The sequence below is a fragment of the Festucalex cinctus genome, chromosome 17 (genome assembly GCF_051991245.1).
Source record: "Festucalex cinctus isolate MCC-2025b chromosome 17, RoL_Fcin_1.0, whole genome shotgun sequence".
Classification (NCBI taxonomy): Eukaryota; Metazoa; Chordata; class Actinopteri; order Syngnathiformes; family Syngnathidae; genus Festucalex; species Festucalex cinctus.
In genome coordinates, this window is record NC_135427.1 from 6,255,425 (window position 1) to 6,273,344 (window position 17,920).

The 17,920-nt window shown below is 39.1% G+C and overlaps 3 protein-coding genes across 5 annotated transcripts in view; 2 read left to right on the forward strand and 1 right to left on the reverse strand.

The window, feature by feature from the left end:
• mapk8b (mitogen-activated protein kinase 8b) overlaps positions 1-17,920 on the reverse strand; it is a 116,370-nt gene that overhangs the window by 62,888 nt on the left and 35,562 nt on the right. For all 3 annotated transcript variants that reach the window (XM_077503815.1, XM_077503819.1, XM_077503812.1), the window contains exon 3: positions 7,206-7,292. The gene's annotated coding sequence lies outside the window, so the exon portion shown is untranslated. The remainder of the gene's footprint in view (positions 1-7,205; positions 7,293-17,920) is intronic.
• Positions 6,816-11,720, forward strand: gdf10b (growth differentiation factor 10b). Its single transcript, XM_077503821.1, has 3 exons — positions 6,816-7,035; positions 8,691-9,526; positions 10,798-11,720. Exons 1-3 carry the CDS (start codon positions 6,822-6,824, stop codon positions 10,987-10,989), a joined length of 1,242 nt encoding a protein of 413 aa, XP_077359947.1. The 5' UTR covers positions 6,816-6,821; the 3' UTR covers positions 10,990-11,720.
• On the forward strand, positions 13,169-16,135 carry gdf2 (growth differentiation factor 2). Its single transcript, XM_077503820.1, has 2 exons — positions 13,169-13,725; positions 15,113-16,135. The coding sequence occupies exons 1-2, from the start codon at positions 13,368-13,370 to the stop codon at positions 16,012-16,014; spliced, it is 1,260 nt and encodes a 419-aa protein (XP_077359946.1). The 5' UTR covers positions 13,169-13,367; the 3' UTR covers positions 16,015-16,135.

Sequence of the window (17,920 nt, forward strand, 5' to 3'; positions counted from 1 at the left end):
TTCACTGATGCCCAACCACCGGTAGATGACATCATTGCCCCATTTTATACAAAATAAACACAGTTTCAGAGTCCATGGGAGAAATGGCTGTAATGTCAATTATAAAAGAACGGGACGGGGCAAAAAGTAGGGAGTCTATTCTGTTACTTGGTAGATTCGGTTTATATATAATTATTGAATGTAATATCACGTGAGTATTGAAAATTTTAAAATTTTCTAAAATGACTGGCAGTGAATGAGTTTTTAAAGCGGCGTGTTGTGTTTTTTTTAAATAAAAGCAAATTTAGAGTTATACCGAACAAGCTTAAGACTATTTTACATTTTTAGCAAAGTTTAGCTTCTTCTGTGTTGTCCCTTGAAAACGCACCGTAAAAGATACTGTACATCTAATTACCGTTTAAGACATTAAAGGCATAAAACCGTCTGAGGTTGTTACCTGGGGGAGGGAGCGTGAATAGTAGGTTGCAAAAAAAAATGCAGTCTGCGTAAAATATGACATACGGGACGTGCGGTTAAGCCCCCAACGGTTGTAAAATTGTCTGGAGGTGTCTGAGTGATAAAAGACTTGTGGAGTTAATGCAAGGGGGGAGGAAAGCTTCCAGCCTGGGGGCCATATAGGACCCGTGAAAACATTCAAAGAGGCCTGCAATGCAACTCTTAAAAACAAATGTGACTTTAATAACCACCACAATATGTCATTTGGATTTTATCTTGCTGGTTCCTATCAAACAGAATGTGCGGCGTATGTCAATGTGCAGCATAAATCTCGGAGTGTGGTGCAGTATCCTCTTAAGTCCCCACCTAGGTCAGTCAGTCATGAAAAGAATCCATTTATAGACTTAAAAAAAAACAAAAAGGGTCTGTTTCAATAGACTTAAATGGAGATAGCCAATGAAAACAATGACCTGGCCAGAAAAATCGGGGGGCTGAAATGCAACTATAATATCATCTTTTTGCATGAAGAAAGACAAAAAAGGGCTGTGTGGAAAACTTGGGGCCTGAGAAATTGTGCGCGAGTGACGTGGGCACTGACAGACAAAGTATCCCTCGGCACGAAAAGTAACTCGACAAGGCGATATGACAAGTGATTGAGGAGAAATTGAGAGCGAACGTATACAAAGGCAAAGTTATGAAAGGAGTTTTGGTCCATTAAGGCAGTGAGTAATTGCAACACTGACTGAAGCATGATGGGAAAATTGCCTTTCATAGTTAGTCAATGCACGTTACTTCAGGGGTGTCCAAACTTTTTCATTTGAGGGCCACATGCAGAAAATCAGAAGGACGCAAGGGCCACATAATGTTGTGAAGAGAAATTGTGTTTAGTCCGAAAAATTGTACAAATAATTTATTTGTGCTTTTGCATACTTAGAAAATGCTACAGTATATAAACCAATTTATTTATAATATGGCAGTAGATTTATTATAGTTTTGGAATTTTTCATTTTTGTTTTTTTATTAGTTTTCAGGGTGGTTCTGTTAGTTTTTATTAGTTTAGTTCTTTAAAAAAATGCTTAGTTTTAGTTGAGTTTGTTATTTTTAGTCTTATTATTATTGGGTTTTTTTAAATGTGTATTACTTGTGCGCAACATTTAAAAAACAGCATGGGAGCGACGTCCTCTTTTGGTGCTTTTCTATTGGCTGCTGCAAGATGACGTCACTTCTGTGTGACATACTTTCAAACGTCATTATTCTGGTTTATATCAAAATAAATCTACTGAAAATCACATTTAAAATCATCCCCAAAGCATGCATTAAATTAATTGCCAAAGACTAAAACGAAGGACACGTTTGCTATAATTGTAGTTAGTTTTAGTTAGTTTTGGAAATATAAAATGTAGTTTCATGTTAGTTTTAGTTTTTTAAAAAGCATTTTTGTTTTTATTCTATTTCGGTAACAATATTGTTTTTTGAATTTTATTTTTTTTTTCATTGGTTTTAACTAAAATAACCTTTTAATGGCACCCGTTTTTCGATACAGCCGTCTCCAAACATTTTTGTTCTGTTTTATATTATTTGAACTGAGTCAAATGCCATTTTTAGCATATGTCGCGGGCCACTGAAAAATGAGCGGCGGGCCGCAAATGGCCCCCGGGCCGTAGTTTGGGCACCCCTGCGTTACTTGTTACTTCCCTTAACCAGATCTGCCACTTCTCCTGCCCGAAATCAACACGAGCATCTGTGGTGCTGCAAAACATTCCTGTTGGACTCGCTGGCTTTTCAAATCTTTTCCAGCAGCCTGAGCTGCGAATAAGAAAGTGCAATTTGAGATTGTTGTCAATTTTTCAAATAGCCGACAAACACGTATAGTGGATGATTGTTCTCAGGCAGGGGCCCGTCGAGGATAAATTGCCGGGGAGGACGGGCTCGCTTTGGGGGGGGGGGGGATTGCTGTCTCCAAAACGCTCGAGGAGAGCGATTGCCATTAACTGATGAAAGCTGCTCACATGGGAGGCATTCGCACTCATCTGTCACATGCTCGCAGATTGGCAGTCGTTGCAGAGTGAGTGCGTTGGAAAAAAAAAGAAAAAAAGAAAAATGGTCATATGATTTTTGAAAGTCTGTCACACTAAATTAGGGGTCAAGCAGCCTTTACTGTCAAAAGAGCCATTTTAGGCCAAATAAGTAATAATAATTAAAAAAAATAAAAATAAAAAAAAAACACTTTATGGTTACTTTTTAAACATTTTCTTTTCTGCCTTTAAAAAAATACATTTTCTGACTTTTAAATTTTTTTGGTGACAATTTTGTGTATATTTTATGTTAATTTTTAAGATTACATCTTTTGTCATTGGACATTTATAGTTTTTTTTTTTTTTTTACATTTTCTATTCTGCCATTAAACATTCAATTCTCTGACATTTTTGACAACTTCATTGACGTTTTATGGTAATTTTATGCCTTTCTTCTTCCTTTTTGGACATTTTATGGTAACTTTTTGGACACTTTCTGGTCATTTTTGTGTATGTGCCATACAAATAAACTTGCCATGCCTAATTTTAAAAACATTTTCACCTTCCATTCGTCTATTTTTCTGACAACTTTAAAATTTTAACTCTGACAAATTTTAAATATTTAATTATTCATTTTTATCTAAATCGTGAATTCATTCAATTGATATTTTGTTTAACAAAATGAAAATAAATATGTCAAAAAAAATATTTCTTCTAATTCATTTATTTATTTATTTATTTATTTATTTATTTATCTATTTATTTATTTTTTAAGAGATCCACAGGGAGCCACCGGAGCCACCTCTACACTCCTGACTACCAGGAAAAAAATATCGTCCAATCATGTTTATTTTGATATTCCCCAATCTTTGTGAAGTAACTGGAATACTGCAAAATACATTTTTGAAAAAAAAAAATGTTTTTATTTTTAAGCTATGATGTGTCCACTACAGAGGACATTTTTTTTTAAACTTAAATGCTAGGCTCAAATACAGTTAAAATAATTCAAACAATATTTTAATGTGTTCTTAAGAGTCTTATAGAAAACATGCTAACTACATTTAAATCCTAAATTTATTCAATAAAAAGTGTTACTTACTCACTTACTATTCCTCTTTCCTAAAAAGTGCTTGCACTGAGGGAAGCCCCACCCCTACACATTTGGCCTCATTGGAAAGCTCTGAATGTCCTCTATAGAGCAAAATATGAGTTAATTCAATCGTATGCACTGGGTGGGAGATATTCCGGTTTAAAAAAGGTCCACTACAGAGGACAAATTTGAATTGCTGGTATTCAGGAGGATATACTAAATCTATTGTTGGACAGAAAAGAACAGCCAATTTTTCCAACAACACATCGTGGTCTGTTTTATGTCTGTACAGTCTTTTGCGTGTATTAGAGTGTACCTATCTTCTTTTTATTTGTAATTTGGCAAGCACTAGTATTACTGCCTCCCACAGGACTGGAGTGGAACTGTAACGTGAGCTAGCCAGGATGAAAGAAACCGCCGATATCCACCATAATTATTTAGCCTTGACGGAGGTCTGTTTTCTACACCGGGTGAGCTGGAGCCTATCCCAGCTGACTTTAGTGTGAGAGCTTGGCATACATTATTTGAAAGGATGTCATGACCCTTCCAGATCCAACAGAACAGCATGAATGATCATTCAGCCTCAGCCAAACAGTATGAAAACAAATCAAAGGGGAGGAAAAGGAGGAGGTTGATGGAGGGGCGAGGGACGATGAAGGATCGGGTCCCGGGCCAAAAGTAACACGGCGGGCGCTCGTCTGTCCTCCTCACGGTTTTCGGTCTGATGAACACGCCGCTCAAATATTCGGTGAATTAAGGTATTTTTATCTTTTGGGTGGGGGAGAACACGAGTCCTCCATCATCTCGTCAGCAGAAGTGCTGAGTCATCCGTGATGTCATTCAAGCTAAAAATGTGTCAATGAGTCTTGAGGCACAAATAATGACATCATGCATTTTTTACTTTTGTTACTTCTACTATTGACTCCTATCGATAGTTCTAATATGTTTTCCCTTCCATAATCCCTTTTTTTTTTTTTTTATTGGTGGAGAACCTCTGGCCCATGGACTGCAAACCATAGGTTAGCGACTCACAAACACTGTGTAAGAGAGTTATTTTATGACGACTGGAAGTTTTGAATCTGATCTGATTTGGAGTCCCTCAAGGGTCAATCCTTGATCCCCTTTTGTTCAGTTTGTGTATGTCATAATGAGTCAATTGCTTCAAAACGCCAATTTTGTTTTTGTAAATGCTTTTCAGTGACAACATAAAAGGTTCACCACCTCTGCATGTGATGAAGCGATGGTCGTGTGAAAGAAATCAAGCTTTTTTTTCCCCAATCAAAACAACTAAGATAAGATCAGTCATTTGTTTCAATGTGTTTTTCCAAAAGGCCAGCTGTTTGGCTTAAAGCACAGAAGAAAAGGCCTTTATCCATAGGGAGGAACGTATGTTTCAAAGGCACCCAATAATGACTATTTTTCTTCATTCCCACTCTTTCGACAGCCTCCACTTTGTTTCGCGGCTAAATTTGGAACGAGGCTGACGTGAGAAGCGAGTCTGGCAGCGAGGCCGCTATAACGAGGTGACTTTATGATCGTTGACAATTTGCGCTCATTTGGTTGAATTTTCAATCCCACAAATTACGAGACGTCCAGAAAACTCCGCTCTGACATGTTCTTTACTCCCCATATAAGTGGAGCCGCTCAACCATAAAGTGGGAGACTCTATGAAGACGAATTGTGGCCGTGACATAAACTCATCGTGGTTTCAATTAGCTCCAATGTGGCAGCTAATCAGTGTTGTAAAACTTTTTTTTTTCCCCCTTCAGTTTACAGGCTACAAGGAGAGTCCATGTGGAGTTGATGTAGTTCTTTAGGAAATGGTACAATGTAGTACTTATGAGTACAAAATATGAAACATCAGTACTTTTTGCCTTAGTATTCATGGAGCCAATATATTACAAATTGAAGTATCCATCCATTTTCCATTTGAATTGTGGTATGAACAACTCCAAACCATGCATTAGCTCATGAATTGTGTCCAATGATTTGTCAGTTGTTGAATAATTAAAAACAAGCTAAAAAAACAACAACACAATATTTCTCACAATATTGACATTAACTCATTCACTCCCAAAAACGTATTTATACGTTTTTTAGGTTTTTGTTTGCTAGAGTTTTTGTATGAAGCCTTTGATGCAGTTTCTGACCTGAAGTGGTCGCTTAAAGCGATGGTAGTTATTACAAAAAAAAAAAAAAAAAAAAAAAAAAACGGCCAGCAGGTGGCAGCAAAGTATAAGAGATCAACCCAGTATTTCCCAGTATTTTCAACAGGTTTGTGAATAATGATGAAACTTAGCTAATTCTAATGCTAATTGCTACAAAATATAAAAAAAGATAAAAATTATACCGTACTTTTTTTTTTTTTTTTTCCTGATGAAAGAAGAGACACATTTTTCTTTTGGTAGGTTAATTTTTGGGACCTCTCCTTTTGTTTTTGGACGTTTTATGGTTATGTTTTGAAACTTTTCTTAAATCAATTTTTGACTTTTTTTTTTTTTTTTGTACTTTTGTAGACATTTTATGGTATTTTTGGGATTTCGGACATTTTATAGTTACTTTTTAACGTTAAATTCTGACATGTTTGGCAATTTCATGGACATTTTATGGTGAAATTCCGCTTTTACACTTCCTTTTTGGATATTTTATGTTTTTTTTTTTTATAAAGATAATAAATAAATAAAAAAAATCGATTTATTTATTTATTTGTTTTAGAGATCCACAGGCAAGGGACTATAAGAGCCACGTTGCTCCAGATAGCAACAGGTTGCAGACCCCTTGGTGTAGAACAGAGACCCCTGCCTAGAAAAGAAGTAGCATACACATATGGCGTATAGTCTTGAGTGGATTTCCTCCACACTCCATTTCTGAGGGAATTGCAACTTCTAATTTTGGTGCCTGCAATTTCCTACTTAATCCGCCTTTTTTATTTTTTTTTTTAATGCCCCAATGACCACAAACCATCACGAAATAACGACCCACCCTGGTTGGAAAGGCCAGCTGCGTACATGGGCGTGGGCGTGGTGTTCTATTTATGCGTGGGCACTCTTAAAAACCACATCACTTACATCCTAAGAGCAGTAAAACGAGTTGGGCTGTCACCTTCTGTCATCCGACAGCACTCGATCTCCTCCCACCACCGCGAGAACAGCTGCACACCGTGGACTATAATCCAATGTGGATTACCTGGATGACACTCGAGTAGCGCGCGAGGGAATACGCTCATTTTTCTACCTACTTCATCTTCAATATCTATGGAATATTTGACCACGAACCCGATTATGGCAAAGTGGTTGGTCAACGCGTTGCGTCTGTTGGTGATTCTGGAGCCGGCTTGGGGTCAAATGGCGGCGTCGGAGCGGCGCGTGTTGACGCGTCCGAGCTCCGGACGGGACGCGGTGACCAGCAGCATGTTGAAAGTCTACGAGAGCTACAGCAAAGATCCGCGCAGCCACAAACAGGGAAACACCGTGAGGAGCTTCACGGCTGTCCCGAGTCAGTAAGAACCGCAAACGCGCACGCGCTATCGCCGAGATAACACTCCACAATATTGTACACAAAATACGAGAATTAAGTTTTAAATTAGCTTCCATTAGCCACACAATCATTTCACGTGCATGTCATCATAGATAGATAGATAGATAGATAGATAGAATTCTCCATACCTGTGAATGTGAAAGGTCATTTGTTGATATGTGACCTTTTGATTGGCTGACGACCTCACCGAAAAACAGCTGAGATGAGGACAGGCCCTATAGAAAATGAATGGATGGATGTTTGATTAGATACATCTGCAACCTAATGTGGTGCTGCGCTGCATCAAAATTTTGTTTACATTATTCAACTAGAGGGGGGATATTAGAAACAGCAGAGCAGTTCTAAACCGCTACAAAATACAACCACATTAAGATGTAATTAAAATGAATTTTAAGTGTTGGGACAAGTTAGTAAATTGTTTTTGTTTTTTTTTTAGTTTCCAGTAGCTGTAAAAGTCAAGGTGTTAGACAAGAGGCCATTATCGCACCCAGACAAAGCCTATAAGCATTTCCATATGCTGTAACCCCACCATTGCGCGGATCCAATGTTTGGATTTTGGGCTGTGGTGGAAGTACTCACTTGAAAAGTAAAGTGAGCGGTGATCTAAAAAAGAGATTTTGTCATGCGTGAGACAGCCACTTTACCGTGGTTCATATTTTTTCCATGATTTAGCTTCTATCGCTTAAATGTGTACAGCATTAGTGGTAAATATGTTGGATGATGTCATTGCTGCCAATCAAATATGCAGTAAAGAGGCAGAAAGCGTACAAGTCAGGTTGAAGTTATCGTTTTACAAAAAAGTTCAACAATCCTTCTTTATAATACATTTTACACATTCTTTGTACATTTTACGTCACCTGAAGAGAAAAAAATAAATAAATTATTGGGCACATTTTTCTGGTGTCATTTACAGTGAATAAAATGGTTTGGTCATTAAAAAAAAAAAGCGTATGTATTTGCAAATACGTTCGAAGACTTCGTACGCAAAAAAAAAAAAAAAAAAAAAACAATACCCAAGTCAATACAACGTGGCATTATCAGAAAAATGCTAAGTTAGCAAGTGCGCACAAACATATTTGCCTGTTGAAAACACTGGCAAAAAGAGCTTGTTGCAAATGGGCCTCGCTGACCTCTTATACTCTTCTGCCACCTGCTGGCCGTTTTTTGCAATAACTACCATTGCTTTAAACGACCTCTTTATGTCAGAAGCTCTATCTTTATACTTTAGAATAAAAAAAAAAAAACAACAAACGTATAAATATGTTCTTGGGAGTGAAGAACAAAGTATTGAAAAACGTATTTATACGTCTTTGGGTTTGAATGAGTTAAAAAAAAAGAAACTATTTCAACCAAAATAAATAATAATTTACTGATCTTTGTTAGCCCGTGTTATCACCTTACGAACTCTCACGTGAACTCGCAAGTCCATAGTTACTTTAGTTCTTGTTTGTATTTCATTTCATTTATTTCATTTTCATCTTCATTTTACAGTTTCTCTATTGGGTTGAGGTCAGGGGATGATGAATTCTGTGTGTTGAATGTACATAACAGCAGGAAACGTTGCACGCATTGTCATTTTTGTTCATTTTTCTTGTGTTTCGGCATTTCCCCAGGAGTGTTGCATGGAAAAGAAACGCTCCAGTTCAACCTCTCCTCCATCCAAGACTCGGAGGTCATCCTCTCTGCTTCCTTTCACTTCTTCTACAAGCGTCAACACCCGCGTACGTCGAGTTTCCCGGGATCTCGCCGTCCGTCCGCCGCCCGCCAGCAACGTCCGCCCGCGCCGCGGATCCTCTTCCGCGGCGCGCCGGCGAACTCCGCCTCCTCCGCGACGCCGCTGGGAAACCTCAGCGTGAGCGCTTTTAAGAAAGGGGCGTGGCAATCGAGGGATGTTACGACCGTGATCAAGCAAGTCAGAGGAGATCTTATCATGACGGTGGAGACCGATTTGGGAAGCCTTAACAACCGGGAGCGCCTTTTTGAAGGCAAAACGCCTTTTATAATCATCTACGCTGATGATCGAGCCATCGACGAGCCCAACAGCGTGGCCGCGACCCTGCAGAGGTACGGCCCCTTCCCGGCGGGGGACGATCCCACCGCCTCATCCTCGAGGATCCGCAGAGAGCTCCAGCTGCAGATCCAAAGCAACGACATCCCAGAGGTCCACTTCAACACCCTAAAGAACCACGAGCTGTGGCAGAGCACCTATTTCCCGGCCAAATCCAAAAGCAAAGGAAGGAAGCCGAATCAGGAGGGCAGGGAAGTGCTGAGCTTTGACGAGAGGACAATGAAGAAGGCCCGCAGGAGGCAGTGGAGCGAGCCCAGGGTGTGCGCCAGGCGCTACCTCAGGGTGGACTTCGCTGACATAGGATGGAGCGAATGGGTTTTAGCGCCCAAGTCATTCGACGCCTATTACTGTGCCGGGTCTTGCGGATTCCCCATCCCCAAGGTCAGTGAGGGAAACGCGTTTCACAGAACGATCCACACAAAACAATAAGACGGAAACGTTTTCAAATTTCGGCTCGCTAAATTATAGAAGCCAAAGGCAAAATAAGGATAGCCATTTTGTGTTGACGATTGCTGCATCGGATTGGGGCTAGGAGTTGTTTAAAGTATGAAATTTGTCCAAACCAAAGTTATTTTAGTTAATGAAAACTAACGAAATAACTAAAACTAAAATACAAATAAAAAAATTTAAAAAAAAGTTTTTGTTAACGAAATAAGAACTGAAACAGCATTTTACGTTCACAAAATTAAAACTAACAAAATTATAGCAAAAATGTCTTTGTTTTCATCTTTGGTAATACATGAGCCTTTGAGGTTGATTTCAAATGTGATTTTAAGTATATTTATTTTTGATATTAACCGGAACGTATTAAGGATGTTTGGAAGTGTGTTTGCACCGAAGTGACTTCGTCTACCAGCAGCCAATCGAAAAACACCTTCAGATGTCAGATGACTTTTGGTGCCAATGGGAATTCACATTTTCACAAACGAAAATTAATACTAAAACAAACTAGAACTAAGCTTTTTTTTTTATATAAATTAAAAAATAAAAAATAAACAGAACCAACCTGTAAAAAAACTTAAAACCAAATTTAATTCACAAATCTAAAAACAAAATTCCAACTAACTATGACAGAAAATTCCAAAACTATAATAACCCCGGTCCAAACATGGCTGCTTCAAACCAAAATGGCCGACTTCCTGTTCAATTATAGGCATGGGTGCTTGAGACTTATGTCTTATAATCAACATTAAATTTAATGTCAATACTTATACTGGTGGGTCAATTTTGGCATCAACGTTATGATAGTGTTGTATTTGTCATGATAGTTAACTTTAATTTTGTATTGACTTTTCCTTTTTAATTCCAGTTAGTTTTATTAATTTTTGGAGCGCGTTTGTTCGTTCTTATTTATTTATTTGTTCATTTATTTTTAAAGGCCTTATTTTAGTTTAGATTTACTAAATAGTTTTTGTATTTGTTTCATGTTTTTGGGGAGTATTTGTTACAATTCTCAAATGACTGCGCAACCTTCCTTCTCCTGTACAAATGAACAATAATACCAACACCAAAAACTCCAGTAAGAAATTACTTGACAAAAACACAAACTAAAGATGTTCCGTATAGCGCCAACTACTGCCGAGGAGGACTTACTCGATGTCACTAGCTTCAAGTACTGACGGCTAACCCTTCTGTCGTGCTTCTTTCTCAAGGTGGTCCGTCCTTCCAATCACGCCACCATCCAGAGTATCGTCCGGGCTGTGGGAATCGTGCCAGGTATTCCGGAACCGTGCTGCGTGCCAGAGAAGATGAGCCCCCTCAGTGTGCTCTTCCTGGACCCGGACAGGAATCTGGTGCTCAAGGTTTATCCAGGAATGTCCGTGGATACCTGCGCCTGCCGATAGGAGCCCTTCCGAAAGGTGAAAGTTCATGTGCAGTTGAGACTTCATTTGTTCTGGTTGAAAAGAAACTCAGGCTTTTCCTTGCTTTTTTTTTTTTTTTTTTTTTTTTTTTTTTTAAATATAACTACCATCTATTTTTTTGTTCCCAAGCAACCTTGAAAGACTTTTTTCAGTGAGCCCTGGACAGCTTTGGTGAATGTATGACGTCAAAGACTGAAATTACTACACGCAATATCATAGCAAGCTTAAGTGAACTAATTGAGAAAAAAAGTGTATTATGTCACTGTAAAGTCTCACATATAGCAACCAGAGAAGATGCATGAGAATTAACATTGTCTATATATTGTACATAATGAGTACATTTTGTATGATTATTGTATAGACAGGGAGTTCGGTTACATTGGAAATATTGTGTTGCTGCCCCCTGCTGTTCATTTTGTAACATTGCAGCCAAGGGCGCTCATAAACGAAACAATACTTTTTATATCCAATACAGTGTGTACAGTTCGTGATATGTACAGGTTTTCACAGTACTTATATTTTCATTTTTACATTCTATAAGACTTTAATAATTATGCACTATATGTGGCAGATGCTCAAAAAGTTATTTACTGCTAATTAGCCACTCTATTAGATTATGTATTTTGTTACATTTTTTTTTGCATTTATCTGCTCATAATAAATGCATGATAATGTTTTTTTGTTTTTGCTATTTTAAGCAAATTTCCTATTTTTTCCTAACTTGGATCCCCCTGCTGTGTTTATTTCCCTCACGCGTACGTCCATTATTTAGTGATGAGGTCATTAACTTCCTTTGAAAAACATGAATGGGCCACACTCGAAGCGATTTGACAGAAACGCTGCATTGGGTTCGCGGTTTGAAAGACAAGATAGGCCTGACTTGGGCCAACGTCCCCAAACACATTGGCTTGGGTTCTGGGTGCAAATCCAAGGTCTTCCATCATATTTATTTATTTATTTATTTTTGTGATGAAGGCAACAAATACAAATAGTGTGAAATGTTCGCATGTCAATTAATTGCAGTTCCCAATTTGGTCATGTACAGTTAGGCCCAAAAATATTTGGACAGTGACAAAAGTTTTGTTATTTTAGCTGTTGACAAAAAACAATATTCAGGATACAATCATATAATCAATATAGAATTAAAGTGCAGACTCTCTGCTTTAATTTGAGAGTATTGACATCCAAATTGAAGCAAGGGTTTAGGAATTACAGCTCTTTAACTCATTCACTCGCTGCCATTTTGACAGAAGCAGTCCCGTTCGCTCCCGGCTGTTTTACTGAATTTTGACTGACTTTGCAAGGCCCACAGAATAAAGATTAAAGTCTCTTCGTTCATCAGGAAAAAAAAAAAAGTATATTTCTATCTGTTTCCGTTTTGCAGAAATTAGCTTTCACAAATCTAGCTGCCATCTGCTGGCCGTTTGTGTAACAACTACCATTTCTTCAACCGTTCTTTGCAGTTGAGAGGCTGCATCAAAGCCTTCTGTATGCTCTAGTATAACGTATAAATACGTCTTTGGGACACTTAAAACATAAAAAACGTATTTACACGTTATTGGCAGCAAATGAGTTAAAATGTAGCTCTCTCTTTTTCAGGGGACCAAAAGTAATTGGACAATTGGCTTAGAAGGCTGCAAAAAAATCAAAACATTGGGGGGCCCTTCCCTCGTTAACCTGTCATCAAATATGCAGTTAAAAGGTATGGACTGATGGATTACGATAAACCCCAAACTGAATCGGTTTGTAATCGCCTATATATGCCACATGGTGGCAGCAAAGCAATATTTTCGTCTAAATGAATCTCCTCAACTCACTTCGACATAATTCTTTTGCGACAAGATGCCACAGGATGGCGCCAAAATGATGCTTTTTATGGCTTTGGTCGAAGCGCAAAAACTGCCAGTGAATAATTGCGGATCGGTTAAAGAATTGTGAAAACGAAACCACGGCTATATGGTGGTTCGCTTGATTGTTTAGCATGACAACGAGGGTGGTAACGAATGCACTTTGTGTTTCTTTTAATAGACTTTTTCTTTGTTATTGTTTCCGTCGGCCTTGACACTCTCACCCCGCGCGTTAGTAACCTCGCCAGTTCCAGGACCTCCCTCATTATCGCCGTCAAGTGTTTACACTGTCTTCATTAGCGGCAAGCCCTCCACTGATAACCAAGCTTAAAAGAAGCCATCAATGGCGGTGATAAGCATGGCCGTGCTACTATTTTGGTTGACACGAGTCGCCTCTGTGTTTACTCTTTGGGAGCATGGGAGTGGACATCACTGCGATGGTCCTTCCACTGAGGATCTCCTTTGTCCGACTTTGCCGCCACAAAAGCTAAGCAAGTTGTTTTTTGGGGGAAAATGCACAACTCCAGGAGGTTCTTGTTCCAGGTGTGTTTGAGTCTGGTGCTGTCCACGGGCTGGTGCACCTGCAAGCCGCTCGGCAATGACATCCGCGCCGACGGCGACCTCGGAGGCTTTTACTCCCGGCACGCCACGCGGGAGGATCTCCTAGAAGAAGAAGACGTGGATTGGAGGATGGCGAATCTTCTCGGGACCATCAAGGAGGACTTCCTGAGGAAACTCAACCTTTCCGATGTACCTCAGGAGCACGGAAAAATTTACCCGCCTCAGTTCATGATGGAGCTCTATAACAAGTACGCATCGGACAGCACGGCCATCCCTCAGTCCGATGTCATTCGCAGCTTCACTGTCCAAGGTAGGGTGGGAAAACTCAACTTGTGTTGTCCAAAACCCCAATAATTGTAATTGGGTGGGTTTCAGAGATAGGTGTAAAAATGGAGCTAAATAAATCTTGCAAATTGGAAGATGTGAAATACAATAAACATTAAAAAAAAAATAAAAAATAAAAAAAGTCTACATTGCATAAAGAAAACTGAATTGCTGTGAAAAGAAGTGACGCTCATATTGAATTGATTACATATGGCCAAATTGTTTTCCAACTACAGTACAGTAGTAGTTTGTATTAATAAATGCCCATTTAAATAGAGTATTTATCAAATTCGGTTTATAGCCAAGAATTCATAGATGTATTTTAGAAGTTATGTAAAAACAGAAATAATATTGCATTCTTTTGTTGACTTTTCACTAATATGTAGCATAGTTCTAGTTTGCTAGCATGTACACTACAGTGCAGTAGTCATTTGTATTAATAAATGTCAATGTAAATATAAAATTATTTATCAAATTTGGTTTCTACCCATTCATAGATGTACTTTAGAACAGTTATGTATAAACAGAAATAATATTACATTTGTTCATTATTTTTCCCTAATACAGTATGTAGCATGCTAGCTTGCTAGCATGTACAGTAGCCTACAGTACAGTAGTAGTAAATTGTATTAATAAATGTCCATTTAAACATGAAATATACAGCGTTTATCAAATTGGGTTCCTACCCAATAATTCATAGATGTATTTTAGTAGTTATGTAAAAACAGAAATAATATTGCATTTGTTTGTTTATTTTTCACTCATATGCATCATGCTAGTTCGCTAGCATGTACAGTATAGTAGTCGTTTGTATTAATAAATGTCAATTTAAATATACAATATATAGTAATCATGAAATTTGGTTTCTATCCATGAATTCAGATATATTTTAGAACACTTATGTAAATAATATCGCATTTATACGTTGATTATTTTTCCCTAATATGTAGCGTGCTAGTTTGTTAGCATGTACAGTAGCCTACAGTAAAGTAGTAGTAAATTGTATTAATAAATGTCAATTTAAATATGAAATATACAGCATTTATCAAATTTGGTTCGACCCAAGAATTCACAGATATATTTTACAAGAGTTATGTAAAAACAGAAATAATATAGCATTATCTTATTATTTTTTTTACTAATATGTAGCAAGCTAGTTCGTTAGCTAAATGTAGCTGGTGTTTGAAAACGTCTATGTATTTCTTTCACTGTAATTATTGTTTTATCAATAAATGAATTGGAAAATGCAGTATACTTGAACTTCTAAAGTTGTAAAATATTCCGTGTTGTGTATTGCGATAACTGTTTATCTGCATGCGCCGACCCGCCATGTTTAGCATGACTCTCCTGATCTGTCCATAACTCTCTTCCAGATATCACACATTCTGTGACAAACAGCCCCAAGTCAAGACACAGGCTGCTGTTTAACGTCAGCATACCCAGCCATGAAAAGGTCATCGCCGCTGAATTACAACTCTTCTTCCTCAAGCGCGCCGGGTCAAGGGCGACCTCCCACAGTTTCACCGCCTCCGTCAACGTCTACAAAACGGATTACGGCGTTTCGAAATCCAACTCGGAACTGCTGGCTTGCAAAGAGTTGACGGGTTCTCAGAACACGTGGGTGACGTTGGACGTCACCTCGGCCGTGCAAAGCGGAGTCGCGTCAGGCGACGGAAGAACCGGATTCGACGTTGTGGTCGACGGAAACGACTGTGAGGATGGCGGCGCCGGTTTGAGCTTGAGTTTTTCAGTGGGCGATAACACCTCGGCAGCTTTGATCGTCTTCTCGGACGACGTTGGCAGCAGGAGACGGGAGGCGAAGAAAGAACTCGGCCAGATGATCCTCCACGAGGAAGAAACCATCGTCCACCACGAGCCCAGCTGGAACGCAGAGGATCACCTGGCCAACCAGATTCCCGGAGCTCGGTATCGACGACGCAAACGGAGGAAGGCGGAGCAGGAATACTGCAGGCGCACGTCGCTCAAGGTCAACTTCAGGGACATTGGCTGGGACAGCTGGATCGTGGCACCGCCGGAATACGACGCCTTTGAATGTCGGGGGTTGTGCTCCTACCCGCTGACGGACGAATCCACCCCGTCCAAGCACGCCCTCATCCAGACGCTGATGAACATCCGCAACCCCAAGAAGGCCAACATGGCGTGCTGCGTCCCCATCAAACTTGACCCCATCACCGTCATGTATCAGGAGAACGGACTCGTCACCATCAGATACTTGTATGAAGAGATGAAGGTGGCGGAGTGTGGATGCAGGTAGTCAGAAAGAACACAACTATTACGTCCGCTATTGTTATGATTAAAACCGTATTTATGGTGCCTCTGTATTTTATGAGCAAATGTAAATCTGTATATAGTTTCCTAGTACAATATAATAATATACAGAATATGTTCAGTAGTCAACCAGTGTTAATTTTAACAAGAAACTTTAATTTAGCTTTTTTTTTTTTATAGTCTTTTGACTAAAATTAAGTCAAATTTTAATCATAATTTAGTCATCTGTATTTTAGCTTTAATCCAATTTTAGTCGACCAAAATAAAGAGCAATTTTAGTCGACTAAATTGACTGTTTACTCTATATTTTCCTTCAGCATACATTTCCACTATTATACAGAAAATTACAACACACCTATAACACAACTGAGGACTCGGGTTCGAGTCCAGGCTCCGACCTTCCTGGGTGGAGTTTGCATGTTCTCCCCGTGCCCGCGTGGGTCTTCTCCGGGTACTCCGGTCTCCTCCCACATTCCAAAGACATGCATGGCAGGTTAATCGGGCGCTCCGTATTGTCTCTAGGTGTGCTTGTGAGCGTGGATGTTTTTTTTTTTCTGTGTGCCCTGCGATTGGCTGGCAACCAGTCCAGGGTGTACCCCGCCTAACTGCCCAGAGCCGGCTGAGAGAGGCGCCTGTTTTCTAGGTTTGGTCATGTGACATTCACAAGCTGAGCTGTGATTGGTTACCTGTGCCCTTTGTGATGTCATTTTCAGTCGACAGCAAGTTGCAAATGTGTTTTTAAAAGGTACTAATTGTACATGAAACATAATGAAAATACAAAATTTATTGTCGGCAAAATATTCATGTTTGACTGCCAGAAATGGCTAAATAAGTAAAGTATCCTTTTAAGATTGACTGGTGACCAGTCCATGGAATCGATCCCTTGCTAGCTGCGTAAAATCTGCTATGTGAACTACTACAGAGGAGGAGGACTGCTGGTGTGAGAGAAAGCAGTCTTTAACCTGGACTGGTAACCATTTAACTCATTTGCTCCCAATAACGTGTAAATACGTTTTTTTTTGTTCTAAGTGTCCCAAAGACGTATTTATACGTTTTTCGTTTTTTTTTTATGCTAGAGCATACAGAAGGCTTTGATGCAGCCTCTCAACTGCAAAGAACGGTTGCAGAAATGGTAGTTATTACACAAACGTCCAGCAGGTGGCTGCAGAGCAAAGCAGATCAACCAGGGCCATGTAGAAAAAAAGCTAAATTACTCAAAATTTTAAATAGATTTGTGAAAACTGATGAAACTTAGCTCTCTTCTAATGCTAATTGCTGCAAAACGGAAACAGATAGAAACATACTTTTTTTTTACTGATGAAAGAAGAGACTTTAATCTTTCTTGCTTTTATAGCGATAGAACACAATATTCTGTGGGCCTTGCAAAATCAGTCAAAATCCAGTAAAACAGCCGGGAGCGAACCGGATTACTTCTGTGAAAATGGCGGCGAGTGAATGAGTTAAGTTAGTCAAATCTCTCAGGAGGCTAAATAGTTGAATAGATTAACGAGCGTGACGGCTGGCATTCTGTACCGAGACGTTAATTAGCTAAAAAGATTATCCCAGCTCCAAGAGCAGACTTGCCAGTAAAGATTAGAATATGTGTGCATACTTTATCCCTGAATATTTTAGGGCAAGTTTGAGCAAATGTGCCTAATTAATATACATTTTGGTCTCGTATTTGTGAGTTTTGTTATTTAGTACACACTGTACAATCAGGCAAGGTTGAATAAAATAAATTTAGATAATTGTGTGTTGCATGTTATGAAAGTCAAAGTCATATCGGGAGTTAAGCTATCAAGATTAGTAGCGTTGCTGCATAAGCCAAGACGTGTTTGGATCAGGATCTCAGAGGTCCTCAGCTGAACCCCAAACTAGCTTCTCCATAGTTA

Excerpts from the sequence above, each read along its gene's own strand:
- gdf2 (XM_077503820.1), top strand. The coding sequence starts at position 13,368 with ATGCACAACTCCAGGAGGTTCTTGTTCCAGGTGTGTTTGAGTCTGGTG. Across the intron at positions 13,726-15,112 it reads TCGCAGCTTCACTGTCCAAG|ATATCACACATTCTGTGACA; the intron begins GTAGGGTGGGAA and ends ACTCTCTTCCAG.
- gdf10b (XM_077503821.1), top strand. The coding sequence starts at position 6,822 with ATGGCAAAGTGGTTGGTCAACGCGTTGCGTCTGTTGGTGATTCTGGAG. Across the intron at positions 7,036-8,690 it reads GAGCTTCACGGCTGTCCCGA|GAGTGTTGCATGGAAAAGAA; the intron begins GTCAGTAAGAAC and ends GCATTTCCCCAG. Across the intron at positions 9,527-10,797 it reads GCGGATTCCCCATCCCCAAG|GTGGTCCGTCCTTCCAATCA; the intron begins GTCAGTGAGGGA and ends TTCTTTCTCAAG.